This window comes from Alosa alosa, chromosome 14 (genome assembly GCF_017589495.1).
Source record: "Alosa alosa isolate M-15738 ecotype Scorff River chromosome 14, AALO_Geno_1.1, whole genome shotgun sequence".
NCBI lineage: Eukaryota > Metazoa > Chordata > Actinopteri > Clupeiformes > Clupeidae > Alosa > Alosa alosa.
The window spans coordinates 25,325,569-25,346,463 of record NC_063202.1 but is presented as its reverse complement, the minus strand read 5'-3'; the positions used below and the strand labels follow the sequence as shown (position 1 = coordinate 25,346,463).

Here is a 20,895-nt window from a genome sequence, read left to right as displayed (position 1 = left end):
GGATGTACCACCTCTATGTACTTGGTGAAAATGTCTATTAATCACTATTAGGCCATGTGTCATTTCTTCAGGAATGTTGATCGTTTCATTGTGACTTCCTGATGTTACTGAACACTGTATTTGCCTTCCCTCCCTCAGAAGTTGTGATTGGGTTGGCAGTGTGTGCATGCCTCCTCTTTTTCCTCGTCCTGCTCCTCTTCGTTGTGCTCTGCCGGCAAAGGGAGACCTCAACTGGCTACAGTCACGTCATCAATGATGGGGATGAGAACTCCTGACGGTCATACCACCGGAAAGAAGACACGTGGGATGGCGAGGATGATCTGTGAATTTGCATAAAGCCCACACCCATAACCTTTCAGTTTGGATGAAACAGGGATGAAAAAACGAAATATGATTGTTTTTACCTTTTTTTTTTTGTTTGTTTGTCTTTTGGCAAAAAAAAAACTTGACATGGCTACAATAGCCTTGCATACCTACCAAGTTGGTTTTGTTATGTTTGCCACATAGCCCTGAATTACTGAGAAAATCGCTGAAATCTACTGAAGGAATCTAGAGAACCATTAGGTGCTATGGCATCTGTGTGTGTGTGTGTGTGAAACTGTTGGGATAAGAAGTGTTTCTGGTTGCCTTTTTCACAGTGCAGTGACCACAGTGGATGCCCACTGAATGTTGTGTTGCTTGGAACAAAGTCTTGACCTTCCCTTCTACAAAGGGTAAACCGTTTCAATACTTTGTGGAAACAAAGTGGCAACAAAGTGTCTGTTATTTTGTGAATTCTGTTTACATTCAATCATTGTGACACTTTTAAAAGTGGCTATGTCTACGGAGCACACTAAAAGGGAACAGCTAGTAGTGCTTCATGACTTACCTTTTTTTTGCATCCTAAGATGCATTGTCAAATGTGATGCTACCTTCTGTTCAGTTGATCAATGACTAAGTTCTTAACATTCTCTATACTTTACAGACTTTCAGTCCTTATTACTGCACAGCAGTTGACCAACTTTCTGTTTTCACAGATTGCAAGGTATTGGATAGGTACAGTTAGTTTTCCCTCAGTTATCAACAGTGATTTGCCATTTTGTGAGAGTCAGGCCAAAAAGGTTACAATGTGAATTGAGTGTTTCCATAATATATTTTGAATTCCAATCTTTGACATCTTCATGGGAATCTACTGTAGTTAAAGGTGCTCTAAGCGATGCTAGATAACGTCACTTTTTGTTGACTTTCAAACAAAACAGAGAGCTAGCTCGCTACTTTATAGTGTATTCAGGACACAGACAGCTAGCAGTTGGTTAGGTAATTGCAGTAATTGACATAAAATGTTTTAGCCTAAAACACCCTTGGCATCGCTTAGAGCACCTTTTAAGTAAAATGATTTCTCTCTCTCTTCACTCTGAGGATTTAAGTATTTGTAAAATTTTATGAACTTTGTTCATTTTTCTATGTTACAATTTGTTTGTTTTTCTCTGATTGTATATATTGAATGCTTTAAAATGGCAAAGGAAAGGGAATGTAAAAATTAAATATGCAAATAAATACAATGATTTTACTAACATTTGACATGCATTACAACACATTCCTTATCCCTCAGGATATACAATTGAAGGTGATTCTAATTAATTACAGTTTGTCATTAAGGGAAAATTTTCATTCTGATGGGCATTAGCAACACAACTCTTTAATAATGCATCAGTATGACTTATAAACACAAGTAAAATGTATAATTTTATTAGGAATAATACTCCTGTTCTTATAAGAAAGTACACAAGGAATGTAACTGAACTGGTGAACACCCAGTCTGCAGAAATTAGACACCAGTAGCTGGTTAGAGCACGGATTTGCAGTCTAAAATATAGCAGAGTTTGAAAACACAATGTCACTACCATTTAGTTTACTGCATGGAAATCATTCTCAACACTGTAACAGCCTTTTGCTGAATCAAATGTGGAATCAAAATATTTAAGTACTGTATGTGATTTGCTCCCCCAGCCCAGTGTTCTTTGTCTGGTAAAGAAGCAAGCCTTATAGCAAAAAATATTGTGGGGGGAAAACAACAGCCACTTACCATTTATCCAATGTCTCTAGAATATTACAAATGCTTTTCAGCTGATCACAAATGAAGTGTAAAAACGTTAAATATTTTATAAACTTGTACATAGCGAACAGATCTTCACCACAATACAGGAGCTGTTTTCAGGTTGTACAGGTTATTTGCTGCAATACAATCTTCTGCTTGACCACATGTTTGAACACATTTTTTTGTAACTTGCTCTTTCCAGCTCTTGGATTTACACACAATGTGCAACCAAAAACAGCTTTTTGTTTCGTTTTTATGTATTAATTCCCTCTAAGGCATAGAAACTGAGTAACCTGGAAAATGAAAGTAGACATGAGCAACACCATACAACTACCGAAGAAAATTACAGGATTCAAAAGAGGTTTCTGTTATTTTCAAGTTGTTTAGTCAAGTGTGCTCAAAGCGTCTCTTCTTGGTAGTGCTTTCACTCATACAATTGCCTTTGCCTCAGGTAGGAATGCCTCCCAGTACTTGATGATCTAGATGCACAAGAAATAGTTGGTTAATACTGATTCAAATACAAGTTATACATTATGTAAGGACACTTTGATATAGTTAAGTTTTTATACACTTTTATTCATAGTTATACATTATGATCATGACACTTAAAGAGACTCACCCTTTGTTGAGAGAGTAGAAGAGACTCTAGATACTTTATAATGTGGATTTTGAAATCCCTTGCCTTTTCTTTCTGCAATTTAGTACAAGCATGATGAAGACGCATTTGTGCATTGATTATTATATAATTTCTACACATCTGCAGGAAATTGTCTTACCTCAAACCTGAGAACCTCTTGGCGAACTGTCGTGCAGATCCTCTCAAAGTCTCCTTCATATTGGGTGACTTTAGCCTCCCACTGTAAACAGCATAAATTAATAACCATGAGCTTGTACAGCTTTTGATAAGCGGTCAAATTTCCCCCCTAATTTATTTAATATATTCTAGATTCATTAGATATATTATATAAATATCTATATATTACATATATAGACTATTTCAAGCCATTTTTTGGTTGTTAACATTGTTGATTACGGCTTACAGCTCATGAAAACCAAAAATCACTTTCTCAAAATATTAGAATAAAAATGTTATAATACAGAAATGCTGGTTTCCTGAGCCTTTAATCTCTTAGTCTGCTTCAGTAAACACAACTACAATCATGGGAAAGGCTGATGACTTGATAGTTGTCCAGAAGACTCTCATTGACACCCTCCAAGGAGGGTAAGCCACAGAATGTCATTGCTGAAAGGGCAGGGTGTTCATGGAAAGCTGACTGGAAGGGAAAATGTGGTAGGAAAAGGTGTGCAAGCAACAAGGATAGCAGCAGCCTTGAGAGAATTGTCAAGCAAAGTTGATTAAAAGAACTTGGGGGAACTTCACAAGGAGTGGACTGAGGCTGGAGTCTGCATCAAGAGCCACCATGCACAGTTATGTCCAGGAAATGGGATACAAGTGTCCCATTCCTAGTGTCAAGCCACTCCTGAATCAGAGACCAGGTTAGAGCGTCTTCCCTGGGCTAAGAAAAGACAGAACTGGACCGTTGCTCAGTGATCCAAACTCCTCTTTTCACATAAAAACAAAATTTGCATTTCATTTGGATATCAGGGTCCAATCAAGGTCCCAAGAGTCTGGAAGAAGAGTGGAGAGGCAAAGAATCCATGTTGATTGAAGTCTTGTTTGATGTTTCCATAGTCAGTGATGATTTGGGGTACCATATAATCTGCTGGTGTTGGTCCACTGTGTTTTATCAAGTCCAGAGTCAATGCAGTCTTCTACCAGGAGATTTTAGAGCACTTCATGCTTCCATCTGCTGACAAGCTTTATGGAGATGCTGATTTCCTTTTTCAGCAGGACTTGTCCACAGTGCCAAAACTGGTTTGCTTACCATGGTATTACTGTGCTTGACGGACGTCAATTCCGATGTAAACAGCAAATAACTCAAGTCGTTATATTGCATTGTTGTATTGTATTATATTGTATAGTCGTTATATCAGAACAAGAGGCTTTTGCGCAATAGCCGGAAGAATGACACTTGTCTGACCTGAACCCCATAGATAATCTATGGTTTATTGTCAAGAGGAAAGTGAGAGACACCGGACCCAAAAATACGGCTGACCTTAAGGCCAGTGGCGTCAGCAGGCGTAATTCTGTACACACTGTGCGTACAATTTTTTCACGCCTTTATTTGTGAAATCATTCAATATTAGCCTACAACAACAAAAAAAAACTTGTGTGACAACTAGCCTATATTTATTGACTCATGTGCAATCTGAATATTTAATGGCATTATTCCGAATAAAACCGGAATATGGAGTGCATGGAAACCATAGACTATAAAATATGAAAATGTAGCATTGTCATGACATGATAAAGATTGGCCTGTGGCGGTTTTCGGCTGTGGGTTTGGATGGGTCAATTCTGGCTAAAAACACAACATTCCATTCATTCATAGGATAATAGCCTAAATCAATCAGTCATGAAAAGAAAACAACAGCAGCAGCTTAATATTTTTCAGGTGTTTAACCGTAATGTTAAAAGACGTAGGCCTACTGTTCTTAGCAGTAATGCTGACACTGACAGCAGTGAGAGATTGTCCTCTACAGTCACGGTCTACACATGTTTAAAATGTTGAATTGTTTGCTTTCCTCTGTAGGCTTATTTAAAAAAAAATAAAGCACTGTTTGGAACAGAGATTCAGTTAATGCGTAGAGCAGAGGTTCTCAACCTTTTTGGGGCTAAGGAACGTCATGACAAGTCGGGTTGGTGCGGGTGTTAAAAGTCGTTGACTGTGCGTAGGCCTATCATCTAAAAGTTTTGGATACCAAAACAGCACTGCAATGTATTTAGAGTGTTATGAGCAAATCCTTATTGTTAGTAGGTTACCATAACTGTTTCTCTCTATTGCAAATCGTGGCATAAACTCATTGGTTTTATTTTTTCTTTTCCTTTTTCGCAGGTTGGGCAGTGAAGTAGTTATAATGCGCATAAGGTATGTTCACCTAATTTGAGCCAGAACCGCTGCTCTGTAAAGGTATTTCTGTCCTTCCCAAACTGCGTTAAAATAGTGTGTTTAGCAACCAGAATTTTAAAAAATTTCCCGGGGGAGAAATCTCCCTCATCCCAGAACTTTTAAAAAGCTTGAAACACCCCTACACGCAGCCTACCAGTGTTGTAAAAGTTAGACGCTTCATGTGGTAGCTATTTAATAAGGCAGTGTTTCCCAAAGTCTGGGTCGAGGATTTTATTTTGGTCGCCAGCACAATTAATGTTGTGTTATAGGCCCAACTGATACCATTTGTCATTTGATACCAGGAAAGCTAACAGTTTTCTATTAGGATGTAGTTTGTTAACTACCACAGTAACAGTTTTGTCATAAAAGCTCATGAAACTGGCGCATGAAACTAGGGGACGAACGCATCGCAGAGGGGGTGCCAGAGCATGGATATCTACCTCTCAAAATGAAACCGTTCTGTGGGGCGCCTGCCATGTACCTCGCAGTTGCAAACTACAAGGGACATGAATCCGCCTATTTGCACGCACATTAACAGATACCAGCTCCTCAACTTTATCGATTAAAATCTAGTGACCGTGCTGTCAACTAAATCAGACATCCATAGACCGGACATAAGGCCATTCAATTTGCATGTAGATAGTTTCGATTGTAGATGCAATCTTTAAAGTTAATAGCAACCTCCTCACATTCTTATTTCTGATTTAAAATGCACAGTGCATTAGGCTACAATTTAAATGGACATTTTAAACACTATTCCTCTCGTTTTCTACCTCGCAAAGTAAAGGCGCATTCTTCTGGCTATTGCGCAAAAGCCTCTTGTTCTGATATAACGACTATACAATATAATACAATACAACAATGCAATATAACGACTTGAGTTATTTGCTGTTTACATCGGAATTGACGTCCACAGTGTTATGGACCCATTTGTCTGCAACGCAACGTAGCCTACAACATTTTTTTTTAGAAATACAGGAACAGCTTACTATGCTGACGAATGACGACCACGTATCTTTTCAGTAGTCATTTCCAATTTTTCACGCTGATAGTGCTCAAAATGCAACACAACTGTGTTCAAAGCAGGATCTATCTATCTAGATCCTATAGCAATGTATGGTTGGGGAAGGCATAGAAAAGTTGGAGAACCTGTGGCCTTAAACAATATTGGTGGTTGCAGGGTAGATTTGAAGTGAAATGGGTTGCGATGGTCTGTCATTTTTAAAAAGTGGGTCCCCAGAAAAAAAGTTTGGGAAACACTGTGATAAGGGATGACATGGGTAGGTTGACGTGATTAAGAAGGGGTTTCTGTTCCAGTTTATGTAAAGGTTTTTCTTAGGCTCAATAAGGAGAGGGGGGGCACGTATGGTGTTAACTATAGAATACAACCCTAGTGGCGCTCCTGCTTAAGGCCACTATCAAAGTAACCTAGGTTTCCATAACACCTCAGCAGTGTCACAGGCTGATTGCCTCCATACCACACCACATTGATGCAGTAATTTGTGCAAAAGCAGCCCGACCAAGTATTGAGTGTATAAATGAACTACTTTAGTCAAATTAGTCAGATAAGTTCATTTCTATTCAAAAGTCGACATTCCTGTATTATAACCTCTTTATTCTAACATTTTGAGATACTGATTTTTGGTTTTCATGATCTGTAAGCCATAATCATCAAGATGAAAACACAAAATGGCTTGACATATTTCACTTTCTATCTAATGAATCTAGAATATATGAGATTCACTTTTTGAGATAAATTAGAGGGACAAAAATGAACTTTTTCACAATATTATTATTTTTTTTTAAACTCACCTGTGTTTAATATGCTTCCATGCTGTTGATTCTATACTAATTCTATGATTATTGGAAACTCCATTATTAAGAGGAATAACATTAATTTCAAAACAATACCAGTCTTGTAAAGTCGCCAGTATAGTCCATCACAAATTAATACCTACCAACAATATCTACAGGGCGGCACAACCAAAATCTTACAGGGTTTTGTGATTTTATGAAAATGACCACAAGAAAAACATTTTGAAGTTTCAAAAGTTTCAGTCATTTCGGACACTGAAGTTGGTTCATAACTTGCTAAACGCTAAATAATTACCTCTGTAATCTCCTCTTTCGCTTGTTGTAATTTGTCAGGCTTGTTAGCCCACAAAAGTTTTGCCTCAACTTCCCGCTTCTTTTGTAGAGTGTTCTGTGCATCCTGCCACTTCTGCCAAGTTTTCATTCGGTGGTCAAATGAATTCTGAGAGAAAAAAAACAACCACAACCCACTAATAATTTTATATTAATTCAATTAATGTCTTGAGGATAATACCATAAGTTACAAGACCTAACAAGTAGCCTCTTCACAAGATAATTTTCAAAATGCAAAACTACCACTGCCAAATATAAAGTCTTTCAGAATTCTGCCGTAAGCCAACTAATAGTTTTTATTTTTCCATTTTAGAAAATGTTCTCCTACCAGGGGCAGAGTAAGATGGGAGGCACAGGCTACCCCCAGAATTCAGTTGGCCACCCCACCGGAGATGTGGTAGTTGGTAATGTCAGCATAAAAAAGTAGATTTGTTTTCTTAGCCACACCAAGTGTTTCACATTGATTTGATGATGGCCAAATTATTAAGGCTATATTTATGGGTACTGTATGTATTGCGATGCTATGTCCAGTCTGGGCTTAAGAACCAGTTTCTTCCATTGTAATGTATCCATGCACATCTAGCCTACATATGGTGGAAAACTTCATTCTAATTGGCTACTGCTTTACTTGAAAATACTTTCTTGTTGCACTGCATCTACAGTACCAAGTTACTGTATGTGCTTGAGATGTTCTAAAAAAACTTAAGTTTGCTACTACATCATGTTAAATTGCTTATGTTCAATTATTCTACATAAAATAACAGCTTGGTTATTAATATCACTTAATTTAGTATTAATTCTAAGACTTTAATATGTATTTTACTTTTCACATTATGTTTATGTGCCAGCCCTCTCTGAGTCTTTGCTCCAGCTTGGCCACCCCATCAAAATGTTTCTAGAATTGCCACCTTCAGAAATGCCACTTTCACACCCTTATCCTTCACTGCCTTTACAAGATGATGAGATGCAGGAATCTTGGTATGATATACAATGTTTTTTCTCCTCTAACTTCCAACACTATTAAAATAAAATGTCTGTTTGGAAGTGCAATCGTGCCACATTTTTAAAAGGTGCAGGAGGGGAAGTGTTGGACTGAGCGACTTCAAATCAATGTCAATCTTTTACCTCAAATGAGATTATGAACAATTAGTTATTTGGAAAAAAATGTACACTGCCCACTCTGACAATACTATACATTTTTTAGACTGCTCTGGTTGAGATTTGTTGGCTCTGTGTTTGCGTTCATGACATCCAGTCCACCAACTTCCCTGTGAGTGAAGTCATGCTAAAGTTAGCAAGAGGCAAGAGACTGAACACAACAAGGGAAAACCTGCAGGCATTGGGGAAAGTATAAATAGGTTAATTAACATGAGCAAGATTAAGTCCAGACTTTCCAAATGCCAGTTTCGATCCATTTTCAGGTAATTGCCCAGCCTTTGGGGAGGGACCTGAAAGTTGTACTCATTTTATTTTCAAGTTTTCAAAGTCTACCCTCTTCCCCCTCCAACCAACGGCACCATTAAATTGAAGATGCGAGACAAGGTAGTGACAACTAACAATACTTTCCACTTGTGTGCTCTTCTAGGCCTTGTACAAATAAGTTATTCACTTTTGTAAAGGCATCTAAAGGCCAGGCAGTACTACTCAGATGTTCTAAAAGGAGACGGGTATGAATACATCTCTGGCAGACACTATAACTAAAATGTAACAAATGTACACAATCACTGTGTATGGGCTATGTGTGTGTAACTCTGACCCGCACGGCTCCTAGCAGTCGTATGTAGTCGGCTAGCAGTTCTGCGAAGAGAAAGAAGTCACTGCAGGCCTGCTCCTGATGTAGGTGCTCCATTTTGTCTTCCACTTCTGCTAGCTGGGACAGAGCTCTGGATAATGCAGTGTTGTCTTCAGAGGTTCCCAGCATTGCCATACTCTTTGCAAACACAGCCGTGTTCACACACAATTCTAAACAGAAAAAATAATTAGGCAAGTGACATAGGCAAGCAAAAAACCCTGATGATGACCACTTTGCTTGACAAAATGCCTTTCCAACCAGCTATGCAACACCATAATATCTGAGAGAAAGCAACACAATAATATCTGAAAGAAAGCAACACAATAATATCCGAGAGAAAGCACTCACCTTTTCTGTGATTGACAAGAGCATCCACCACTGTATGAAGCTTTCTTAGTTGCTGCTCCTCATTCTCCACCTCCTGAAACTTTTCCTCAAACCACTATAAGAGCCAGTGTACCAAAACAGAAAAAAGCAGAGCAAGCAATGTCAAAATACACTTTAGAATTGCATGCTAATCTTGTACTTGTAATTTTACAATAATATCATTACTTACATTGTCTGACTCATTCATCTTGATTGTCATTTTGTTAACTGCATCTGATGCCTTGTTGATCATCTTTAAGAAGCCGGCTCCACTCAATGCTTGTGTACTCACTGCCCTTGGTAACTGTAAACACGTATCCAACCTCTTAATATTGTTATTCTGTTCAATCACCACATGCTTAACAATGTTTTATAAGAAACCAACTATTCTAAGATTAGTTATAACATTGCACAGAACAATATGTTGTGATATTGATTGGGAACTTCCCATAACAGCAGTAAACCACATTTAACAAACAAACAATATAGCACAACAGAATGCAGAATACCAGATCACATGACTAAATGGTGACAGCTGCAACACCTCCCTATGCCGCATGTTGTACCAGAGATTCATAAAGGCACTACTTCACAGCACAACCAACACAGCCAAAAACACCTAAACACAACAACATAATTGCTCAAGTCTCACCTCAACTCACCAAGCATGTTTTATGATATTCTACAAAACATTCTTGGTTACCACAAAATGTGGAAAGTATCAGCACAATTATAAGAAGACTATACTTGTACAGTGAGATTTAATGGCATCTTCTAGTTACATTAATGCATTACGTAAGACATGGGGAAATTATTATTATTTTATTTTTTTTGAGACAATTATCACATCAACAAATCGATATTGAGTAAATCAACTATTCAGTTATTCAAAGATCATGACCCATTCCTAGTAGAGGCCGGATGGTGCTGAGGAATGACGTAGAAGGCAAGTCACTGACAGAAACACACAGAACACTGAAAAGCCTGAATGGCAGCCCCTACTTTTTGCAGATCATGTTCAAAATTCCAGATGTACGAACCTCATCTTTTTCTAAAAACTCCCTGACATCTGGGTCTTGCAGCAAGGTCTGATGTGAAACAACTCTCTTCAGGTACCTATAAAAAGGACAATGCCATAAGCATTACAAGTTAAAGATTAGGAATTTAACCATCCTGTTCTGTGAGCATTAACTGACACTTGCAGAGAAGGGTACAAAACATGTAAACATTAACGCTGATTAATCACATTTTGTGGTGACCTCTGACCCAGCGCACTTGACTGAAGGAGGCAAACGAAAAAGAGTCGCTTGGTCCAGTGAATGGAACATTCAGCCTATGTTTAAAAAAAAACGCCCAGATGGAACTGTTGACAGGAGCATCCTTCTCTGCGATTTCTGCAGCAAGGAATTTCCGTAGGCTGCCATAGGAGTTTGAAGTCAAGTGTGAAGTATCACCTCAATGCAAAGCAACCCAGAGGTACCAGTTACCACACCCCTAGATGATGATAAATAACGCTAGCCTCCAGCCATATCATTGAGCTCAATGAGCATCAAACCAGCTAATAGGCTAACTGAAATAATACCATGCCAATCTCTAGGTATGGTGAAAGGTATGTGATGATGTGGGGCTATTTCAATTCCAAAGGCCAAGGGAACTTTATCAGGATGCACAGTACCCAGAAAAGCTGGAGCCAGCATGACTGAGTCTGATGAAATTAGCACAGATGCCCCTGCCACTCCGAAATTTCAACAAATTTAACATATTTCTAAATTGGGTTAAAAAATTAGCCTGACGAGCCAGACCCACATCAAGATGTAGGGTCTGGGAACTCACCATTGGCAGTGCTCAATCCGAGGGGCGGGATAAACGGTTGTCTTTCAAATTCCCTCTGCACGCAATAGGATAGCGCTACAACTTATGAATCCCATGCGTTTTCCCACCAGTGGAGCTAGTTGACTAGTTGAATTTTTGCCAACTTAAAAAAAGCTTAACTCGAGTCGCGATTCTAAGTCCGCTGTTCGCCAGCAGCAGCATCCATCTTTGTTTTAGTAGTAGCAGGGAATTCACACGGAACCGTCGCAACTCCGCCGCCATTATGTTAATTATGTTAAGCCACTTTACCGACTCTAGATTTCTAGGCTACTACAAAAATGGTGCGGACATTACTTGTCTTCCAGAATGACCACAAAGATACTCACCTCTCCAGTGCTGCTCTCCGCCTCTCGACAAACTCTGCTGAGGAGTGATCCTCCTTTCCCACTTTCACTTTAGTCATTCCTAGCAAGGCAAATATCACAATATCAAATATTATGAAGAAAAATAGATACACCCTAAACCCTGTTATGACACGACCGGCTTCAATGTAAGGCCATTTACTCCCAAGCTTTTAAAAGCATCAAATGACCACTGTGTCAAAAAAGCAATCAGTTACAGTTTTTTTCAGTCGCTAACAAGCGTTTGTCTAACCAGTTGTCACATTTTCAAAACTATAAACACAATTAGCACAGCATCGGTCTTTCGTGGCCATACCATTCACACGTCATGTCGTTTTCACACAATTTGCAGTCAGTGAACACATTTCCGCAATGCTTACATTTTCTTAACAGACAAGCTATACCTCCCAACAAAACTATGGATTGTTTTTGTAGTATTTACTAATGTTAACACACAACATCCCACAATAGCAAACACAATACTCCAAACCTTAGATACACTATATCAAAACCTCTGCTTCTGCTCTGATTCTGCTAGCAAATGGTTTTATCTCAGGTGCATCGCCTTGGATACAGTTTTTCTCAGTCGCTTTGGTGCTTTTTTCAGATCAGAATTAAAATTCTCATAACTATTAGTTCAACCTCCACATTTAGTCATTTGTGCACATCATAGTAGCAATTTCTCCTTCCTCTGAACAAATTGCAAATACTTTTGGACATGTATCAGTTGCTTTCATACAATTCTCTGCTGTTTTTTAACATTATCATTTGCTTATGTCATGTCAGTCAAAATGAACTATACTTATGAATGCTGAATAGTCGTTCCCAATAAAGCTAATAGTCTTAATTTCATTGCTTGAGTCATTACATACAAAATTGTTGAACTAGTTATCAAATTCTGTCACAATGCTGTAGAATTGCAAAGAGCATACAGTAAAAATGTACGTATTCAGTATCTTGTACTCACCTAACTACAGCAATGTGTAACTTTACTGTAGTTTTCAAATGGCTGTACAAGTACTGTATAGTGCCGTCTTGAGCATGTTCAGGTAGTGTCACCGAGTTCTGACCTTTTTTTGCATTGGAAAACACTGAGAGAACTGTCATAATGAAAACATGACAAAGCCATTTGACTATCTTGTTCATAAACGATGGTGTCAAGACTTCTCATTCTGATGACATTGACAGTTTCATTGACATGAATACCTGCTTTTGAGGAATGGACATTTTGAGCAAGTGACGTGCTTTTGCAGGTCATCCACTATGTTTTGCAGTTTGCACTAATTGTTTTGAGAATTGCACCAACTGCTGTGCAAATGTTAATAGTGATGTGAGAAAAGCACCAAAGCGACTGAGAAAAACTAATATCAGATGCGATGTTGAATGTGTGATGATGAAAACATGTGGCCTAACTCTAAAGATCGCAGAGATGAGATACAGTAATTTTGTGCTTTTTTTAGTTCCCCCTTTTTATCTGGGCTTTTTGCTGTTGTTTTTTGTTCAGAATGCTCTTGTGTGTTTCATGGATATTTTGTTCACTGTAAGCAATACTGTAAAACTTTTTCTGTTCTATCATACTGTAAACAGTATTTCTACTGTACCTCCTGTAGTAAACAGTAAAGGGAAAAAAAACCTGATTTGCTTTTTACTGGAATGCTTTTGAATGTGCACATTACATGTGGACATACAGTTCCCAACCAAGAAATTTAGTGCAAAAACTGTGGATAGAGCATGTTTTGCATGCAAATACCTGTAAAACTGAAACATAAAAGTCTATGCAGTTTTTGTAATGTCAACAATAGCCAGTATTTTGAAACCTGGTGTACTTTGATTGACTGCATGTACCTTGTGAAGAGAAAACAAGTGTTATTCTTTGACAGAATAATTTCATTTTGAGTCAGATTTCCAGTGTTTTGGTAAAGTTAGTGTGTGCAGAGAAATATGTGTTCTGTTTTGAAATGAAGAGTTAGTATATATTTAACAAAATGTGTTTTTGAGAAGAAAATTATCCATTTGGCCAATTGTGTTTTGTAGGTGTGAGTCTGTGTTAAGAGTTTGGAAAAAGTATCTGAAGTATGGGTAAGCGCTTGTTAGCGATTGAAAAAAACTGTAACATTATGTGTACCTGTACACCTTATCTGTACTCATAAATTAGGCAAGTAAATTGGGGTCCTAGCAGCAAAACAACTGGAATCCTTGGATGATGCCGAATTCAACGCACCCCATGACGTCAATTTTCGCCATATTGGATTTGGAAAAAAAATGTGTCCAATCTTCACGAAATTTGGAAGATGCTCTTCAGACCGAGCCTCACAAAAATTACATATAGGTGTTCCAATTTTCAAAAGCGTTCACTGAATACAGTCAATTAAATTTGGTGGCAAAGCTGCCAAACAGGAACAGTGACTCATATATCAGCAACACTTCGATGTATAAAATCCAAACTTGGTACAGGTACTTCTAGGGGGAGCCTCAAAAAGCAGTAATGTATTTTCGCTTTAGGGGGAGCTGCAAAAAGCAGTAATGTATTTTCGCTCTAGGGGGAGCTGCAAAAAGCAGTAATGTATTTTCGCTAATAGCAGTTGATTTTTTTGCCTTGAAAATAAAATTCTACATCCAGTTTATACCTTGAAGGACTCTAGAGATAACAAAATTTGCCACAGATGATCTTCAGACCAATGCTCACAAAAGTTACTTATTGCCATTCTGATTTATGAAGGCATTCATCTAATGTAGCCAATGAAAATGGACAGTGAAGCCGCCAAACAGGAAGTGAGGCCAATCTTTTGTCTTCTTTGCATTATGCACGTTAATCACAAAACACATTAAAGGTCAATATTGGGTCATTCCATGTCATATCAGATCAGGTTGTTCCTGCAGTCTTAGACTGTTTCGATCTAGATCATGAGTGGGTCCCAAAACCAAGGCCTGTTAACTATCCCTACTCAAATCTTGTCTTTCATTTTAAAGACAATCTTTTATTAAAGCTGTGTCAATGTTTGAGGTCTATAAAAAAAATGGGGATGAATATGTTGAATATAAAATAGGGGAGGTTGCGTATTTTAGCATTTCTGAGAATTTAGCACTGTGTCCTAACTGTATGCAATTCAACCGAGTGTTGGCGAGAAAACCCGTTAGATTACCTTATTTTCAATTAGAATGTTCTAACTAGATGCAATGCAACACAGTGCTGTGCAGTGCCACGCAACACAACGTTTTGTCGGACGCCCCATTTCTTTCTGTTGCTTGTGTTGTTTTGCTAATTTGAACCAAAAATATGACAATAAAACCGCATATTTAACAGATTCAGAGTGGGCAGAGAACACTCAATGCTACACCAAAATCGGTTGCTCGCATGCAATTGGGACAAGCTGTAATATATGTAAAAAGATCAACAATATGAATTGAATTGAACAAAAACATTTTACAGATGTTAGTTTGGGGACCTAAACATTACGTACGGCAAACTTTGAGCAAAATCTGGGAGACAACTATTTTACAAGATTCTGTCTGATTTGAAATTAAATTACCCTATTTGAAGACACAGTCAGTCTAATACAGCATTCCTGCAGACTTTCTTTGATTTTATTCTCACAAGTTAAAATAGTTCCCAAAACGACATTTTTGAGGCAGGTTATTCACTCAAACCAGGGATTCCCAAACTGTGGTACGTGTACCACCGATAGTACGCGAGCTTGCACTAGGGGGTACACAAGATGAAAAGGGCAATGTCGGAAAGGTGTTAATTTATTCTTTTTTAAATCTTAAGCCTATGTTCTCTTTGTTCTTTGTGTTTCCTAATGTTGTTCTCCACACTGTTTATTTAGTGTGAGAGCTCATAGACCAGCTGCGCATTTTGATTTTGTTATTTGTCATCATGTAGGGCGGCTAATAAACATGATGCCTGGAATGCATCAATAGAATGTGTTATGTTTTTATGTGTCGGATGGTGGGGGTACGAGAGCCGAGTCAGGATGTAGGTGGTGGTACGCGGGGAAAAAAGTTTGGGAACCGCTGACTTAAACCAACCTACCAATGTGATAACCATGTTCAATTTCAAGTTCAGTTCCTCACCTACAACACTCTTCTCTGGGGGTGGTGGCACAATATACCCATGGTGTGAATGCTTCTCCGAAAGTTTCTCAGAGAGTCCCAGGAAATCACTAAATCTTCTCCTCACAGAAAATGTTGTGCTCTTGAACATTGGTAGAGTGGTCTACAAGAAGGCAAGTGAGGTGCATTAAATAAATTCAAATATTTTACAAATGTATTTGTATATATACATGCCATTACATACCTGAGTAGACACTTTATAGGCCATATAAGCATTCATGCCATCTCCTGCAATAAGACATCAACATTAAGAACTATGAATAGTCACATTTTGTTTGACAGACATACATTTAGAAGCCATGACCTGTACTGTATAAATAAAGGGTCTTACCAACTTTCTCTGGATTAGTCACGGCAATGTTTAATTCAAACTTGTCTTTGTTCTCTTCCTCTTCCCACTGAAGTATGACATAAAAAAGGACAATAATTTCAAATAACTTTAATAGTTCCTCATCAACTGCAGACTGTTTCAGCAAAATGCAGATGGCATGTGTCGAAATGGCAATATTAGTTACTGTGATTCAACAGCTTGTGTCTATCTCTTTGTCCTACCTCTTCCAAGGACTTATTTGTCGCACTAGACTTGAAAGAAATGTCCTGTACAGAAGGGCTTGGCCTTGTCATTTCTTTTCTTTCTCTGTTGTTAACCTTGTCTATGGATAGCTCCACAGTTGCCTCTGAAAATAAAACAAGAGTTTTTCAAACAATCTACAGAAGCCTTGGACTATTGAATAACACTGATTTAACAAAAATTAAAATGCAAAAACTAGAATTCCTTTAATGACCTCTTCTGCCACCAACAAAAACACAAATTCGACATAAGCAATATAACAGTTTAATCCCCAAAACATTCATAACCATGTCAAATTTTCATTTACAGCCCCCTCCACTATTATTGGCACCCCTAATACAGATGAATAAAAAGTGTTACAAAAAGCCAGGAGATGCTGGATACCATAAATTATTATGTACAAAAAATTATTTGAGACAAGCGTCTATATGAGACAGGCCTTTAATTCCCTTCACACAAAACTTTTCCTCTGTAAAGATGGGAAATATTATCAAATTAATTATTTCAAACACACTGAATGCCTATCCATATTACTAGGCTATCCGATGATAGGCTTCAGTTACGGATCATTCATCTTGTGATGCTGTTCATTGAGTGTTAAGAGATAACGATCCAAATAGGGAGAAGCAGGGATGGATGAAACATGTTTTAATGAAGTGTATTTTTCAAAAAGATCGTACCACGCTGAAAGCTAATATTTTGTCACTAGCAACCTACATCTGTCCATCTGTCCTGTTCGCCAAATACAGTTGCATTTTCATCCCTGACCAAAACCGTTCAGGAATTATTTAAGCAAAAGTGGGACGTGTGTGATGTTTCATTCTCCCTCCTGGTCGAGACGAATGAAACAGCATGAGACGAATGAAACATACAGTTTCTCACAAAATGTTGTTTGGCAAATTTGACAAGTCACCTTACATTTCGAATCATACTTCATTTTCTTTGTCACCATGGTGGTAAGAAATGCATTTCGACTCCACTTTCATTCATTAATTGAATGTGTGCTGTGCTGTAATGGAAACCTTATTGCGTATCCAAGTAGCCTAAATTGAGTTATTTTTTAATTATGCGTGATTTACTTTTTATTAAATTCGTAGGCTGGAATGCCTTGCTGCAACAACTGTATTTAAATGCAGTACTGCTTCAGCCTCTTGCAAGCTGGTAGCTTGAGAGCGACGTGTTGAGACCCATGGTGTAGGACAACGACTTTTCATCGATAACAATATCCAACCAACCAACAATATAAAATATTAAGAAGAGCTCTTAAGTGAAGAGTTAAATCGAAACAATGTCTTCTAGTGCTCGTGGACTGATAGCCCTACTGGTAGGCAATTATTACCCCGGCTTGTACTTGGGGACCGGCCTTTATTTGTCCGAATCGACCACGCTCCCGGCTATTATCCGAGGCCCAGCTATAAATAGAATTCCGGCCATAATTTGAGGATTTACGGTAGATTAGTTACCTCGGTTGACAGTGTTGTGATAACTTCAATTGCGCCGCAGTTCATGATGCTAACCTTTAGTGAACTTCAGATTGAATCACAATTTGGTCGTTCGCCACATAACCATTAACTGTATATAGAGGTGAACCGATGTGGGTTTTTCTTGCCAATGCCAATCTTTAGAAATCAGGGTCGGCCGATATATGCTGCCGATTTTTTGGGGACGATATTTGCCTGTTTTTACCCTCTATTTGCAAGACAAAGCATAAAAAGATGGTAAGAAGTTAAGCCTAGGTTTTATCCCAGGAACAATGTTGTTCTGGCTGGAATCTTTAAGTGACACAAGGGGGAAGCCCGCAGATGCAACTGCCTGTTAATTGGCTTAATATCCTTGGATATCGGCCGATGACAATTAACTAAAAAATGCCAGAAATTAGCCCAATTAATTGGTCTATCTCTACATAAAATAAAAGTCTATTTCTGAAACGGCAAAAAATTATAATTAACAATAATTTGACCTCCGTTGCTGATATGTGGACCATGAAAGTAACTTGGACTTTCATCTAATCTCTACAAAACCAGTTTCTGCTAACATCCTTCATCAATACAAAATGTACCTGAAAAAAGGTCTTGATCATCTTCAGAACGTAGGCCATTTGCATCCTGCTGGGGCACTCTGTGGGACTGTAGAGTTGTGCCTGATCCTTCCTCAGTGAAGATGTCTGTTGGTATCTGGTTTACTGGGGTGCCAGAGGTGGATTTAATCTACATGAAATTCAGATATAGAGGACATCCGTTATCATGAGGAATCATTATAATATATTAAGAAGCGACATCGTTGACACACTGCTCACACAGTGTAACACTGCCCAGGAGTGTTTCCTAAAGGAATAATCTGTAATGCTTCCACTATTACTCAAACAATTAAATTCATAGACTAGGGAACCTTGACACATATCATACAGAGAGAGCATAGGGATGAGAATAAAGTAAAATAAAAACATACATACACACACACACAGAACACAACACACTTAACAAACACTGGCAGCAAACTCATATTGATTGTAGAATATTAAAAGATGCTCTTAAAGGGTATAGGCTATATTCATCCAGTGGTTGTCTTTGCCTTATTGATCTTTGCAGTCGCCCAACAGCAGTATAGTCGCCCAACAGGATACTTTAACCAGAAATAGGTGAGGCTACCAAGTTTAGTGTAACACAATTCGGTCATATAGGTTGTCAGAGATTTTTTTGTTTTTGTTATTCCTTCAGTAATTTTGTGTGAACGATTCCCAGGATACTAAAAAACGGGGTTGCATGAAACTTGGTGGGCATGTCGCCCCACAAGGATGACAAAGAACCGTCACTTTGATCCGTCAACCACCCGCCGCACCGGACCCCCAAAAGGAGACTAGGATGGACACAGTTTTCTGTGAATATCTCGAGATCCGTAGGTCCAGGACGACCATTTTTTTCTATGTTGGTCAAGGGACCATCCTCCACATGTCATCTGGATCCCATCCCAACTTCCCTAGTCAAAGCATGCTTGTCTGCCTTAATACCTCTGATAACCTCCATCATCATATCCTCTTTGTCAACTGGCACAGAGAGGGGGAGTGGATACAGTAGAGCGGAGAAAGCCAATGTGTTCTTTCCTCAAGCCATCCGCATCCTGAACACACATGCATAAACTACATTACATGGACTTGCCATATTGCCATACTTACACACGGAACTTTTTACACTTTTCTCTCTCAATCTATTTAGGCCTATTAAATTCTTTCTAAATCTTTCTTTCTTTATTCTTATAAATAGTTGGTGATACTCAGGACACCTTTGGGCAGCTAAATGTCATTTCACCACATGTTTTACAACATTATCTCTATGTATGTGGGCAATTCCACGGAAAATGGACTTTTTGTCACATCCATAACGCCAGTGAAATGCCTTGGCATTTGTATGATGTGAATGATAACATTCATTTGTTGTGCATTTTTTCTCATGTACATTCTTCAGCCAAAATTAGCAAATGCTCAAATTTCATGTAATCATTCACATCATGCCATACCATCACATTTTATTGGCGTTATGGATGTTACAAAAAATGTAATTTCCCATGGAATTGCCCATGTGCCAAATAACAATCGACACGTGGTTATCACTTTGTAGTCTGATCATCCAGATCAGGATGCTAGGAATTTGGTTTCACTTTCAATAGCACTCGGCGATGGGGGCGCGAGGGTCTGCAGTCGCCCGACTGCCCTTGTCGTTAGTATGAATTCCGTGCAATGTATAGCTTTTGCAAATCTTAACTGCGAAGACAATTTGTATCTCACACCCATTCATGTAACAAAGTGACCTAACGACTTGAAATGATGTTGGCAATCATAAGAATGTTACTGCTAGCTAACTTAAATGTTTATCTGCCCTGTCCCTTTGGTTTTCTCGAATTAGCTTCGAGCAGGCTAACTCAAAGCTGAACAGCTTATCAAACAGGAATGATTACAGCATTTACATCCGTTATAAACTTGACATTGTATAGCCTACTTACATTGCCAGTAAAAATGTCTTCACCCTCGTCGTCACTTTCCTCTTCTAATTTATTCGAATTTGTTTCTCGATCCATTGGATCAGGGAATGGCGGTGGATTACGCTCTGTGCTAGCCTCCATACTTTGATGATGTTAACGCTAACGTTTGAATATGACCAAAACAGTCGTGCTTATTGGTGATACAATATTAATGTAATTATCTAACAATTTCACTTGCATCTGTGACTGACAAATGATTTGGAGGTGTCCAGCGATCGATTGAAGATAATTGACCAGACGTCTACACTTCAGCATTTCACTTGTCATTTACCTCCCTCCTTCTTCCACTTCCATCTTTGCAAACCAACAAAATTCCGCTTTAGCGCCTTCTACTGTGGTGGAGTGTGAAGCCGCGACGGCCATACGCGGTGGTTTAGGGGATAACTAGTTATTTCGCTCGGAAATCAAAACATGGACACAGTCTTGTACTTTTGTCTTTTTCTCTGTTTTTTCACTCGAAATGATATGTATTGTCATGAGTCACGCCGTCTAAAACTCTTTATATACGGATTTTCCAGACGTCGAAGGGAGAAAAACTTACTTCCGGAAACTAAGCTCTCTCGTGTAAGCCA

The 20,895-nt window shown here is 38.5% G+C and overlaps 2 protein-coding genes across 2 annotated transcripts in view; one reads left to right on the top strand and one right to left on the bottom strand.

Moving 5' to 3' along the window:
* acp2 (acid phosphatase 2, lysosomal) overlaps window positions 1–1,541 on the top strand; it is a 30,374-nt gene extending 28,833 nt beyond the window's left edge. The window contains exon 11 of the mRNA XM_048263596.1: window positions 139–1,541. Within this exon, the coding sequence (XP_048119553.1) occupies window positions 139–275 (137 nt within the window). The 3' untranslated portion in view covers window positions 276–1,541. The remainder of the gene's footprint in view (window positions 1–138) is intronic.
* Window positions 1,542–1,712: 171 nt separating this feature from the next.
* Window positions 1,713–20,825, bottom strand: LOC125307555 (sorting nexin-1-like). Its single transcript, XM_048263593.1, has 15 exons — window positions 20,285–20,825; window positions 18,348–18,495; window positions 16,270–16,394; window positions 16,049–16,115; window positions 15,902–15,945; window positions 15,679–15,820; window positions 11,590–11,668; window positions 10,432–10,507; window positions 9,582–9,695; window positions 9,374–9,467; window positions 8,990–9,195; window positions 7,199–7,342; window positions 2,854–2,934; window positions 2,697–2,768; window positions 1,713–2,556 (listed from the first exon to the last, which is right to left on the bottom strand). Exons 1-15 carry the CDS (start codon window positions 20,402–20,404, stop codon window positions 2,506–2,508), a joined length of 1,563 nt encoding a protein of 520 aa, XP_048119550.1. The 5' UTR covers window positions 20,405–20,825; the 3' UTR covers window positions 1,713–2,505.
* Between the last annotated feature and the right edge of the window lie 70 nt (window positions 20,826–20,895).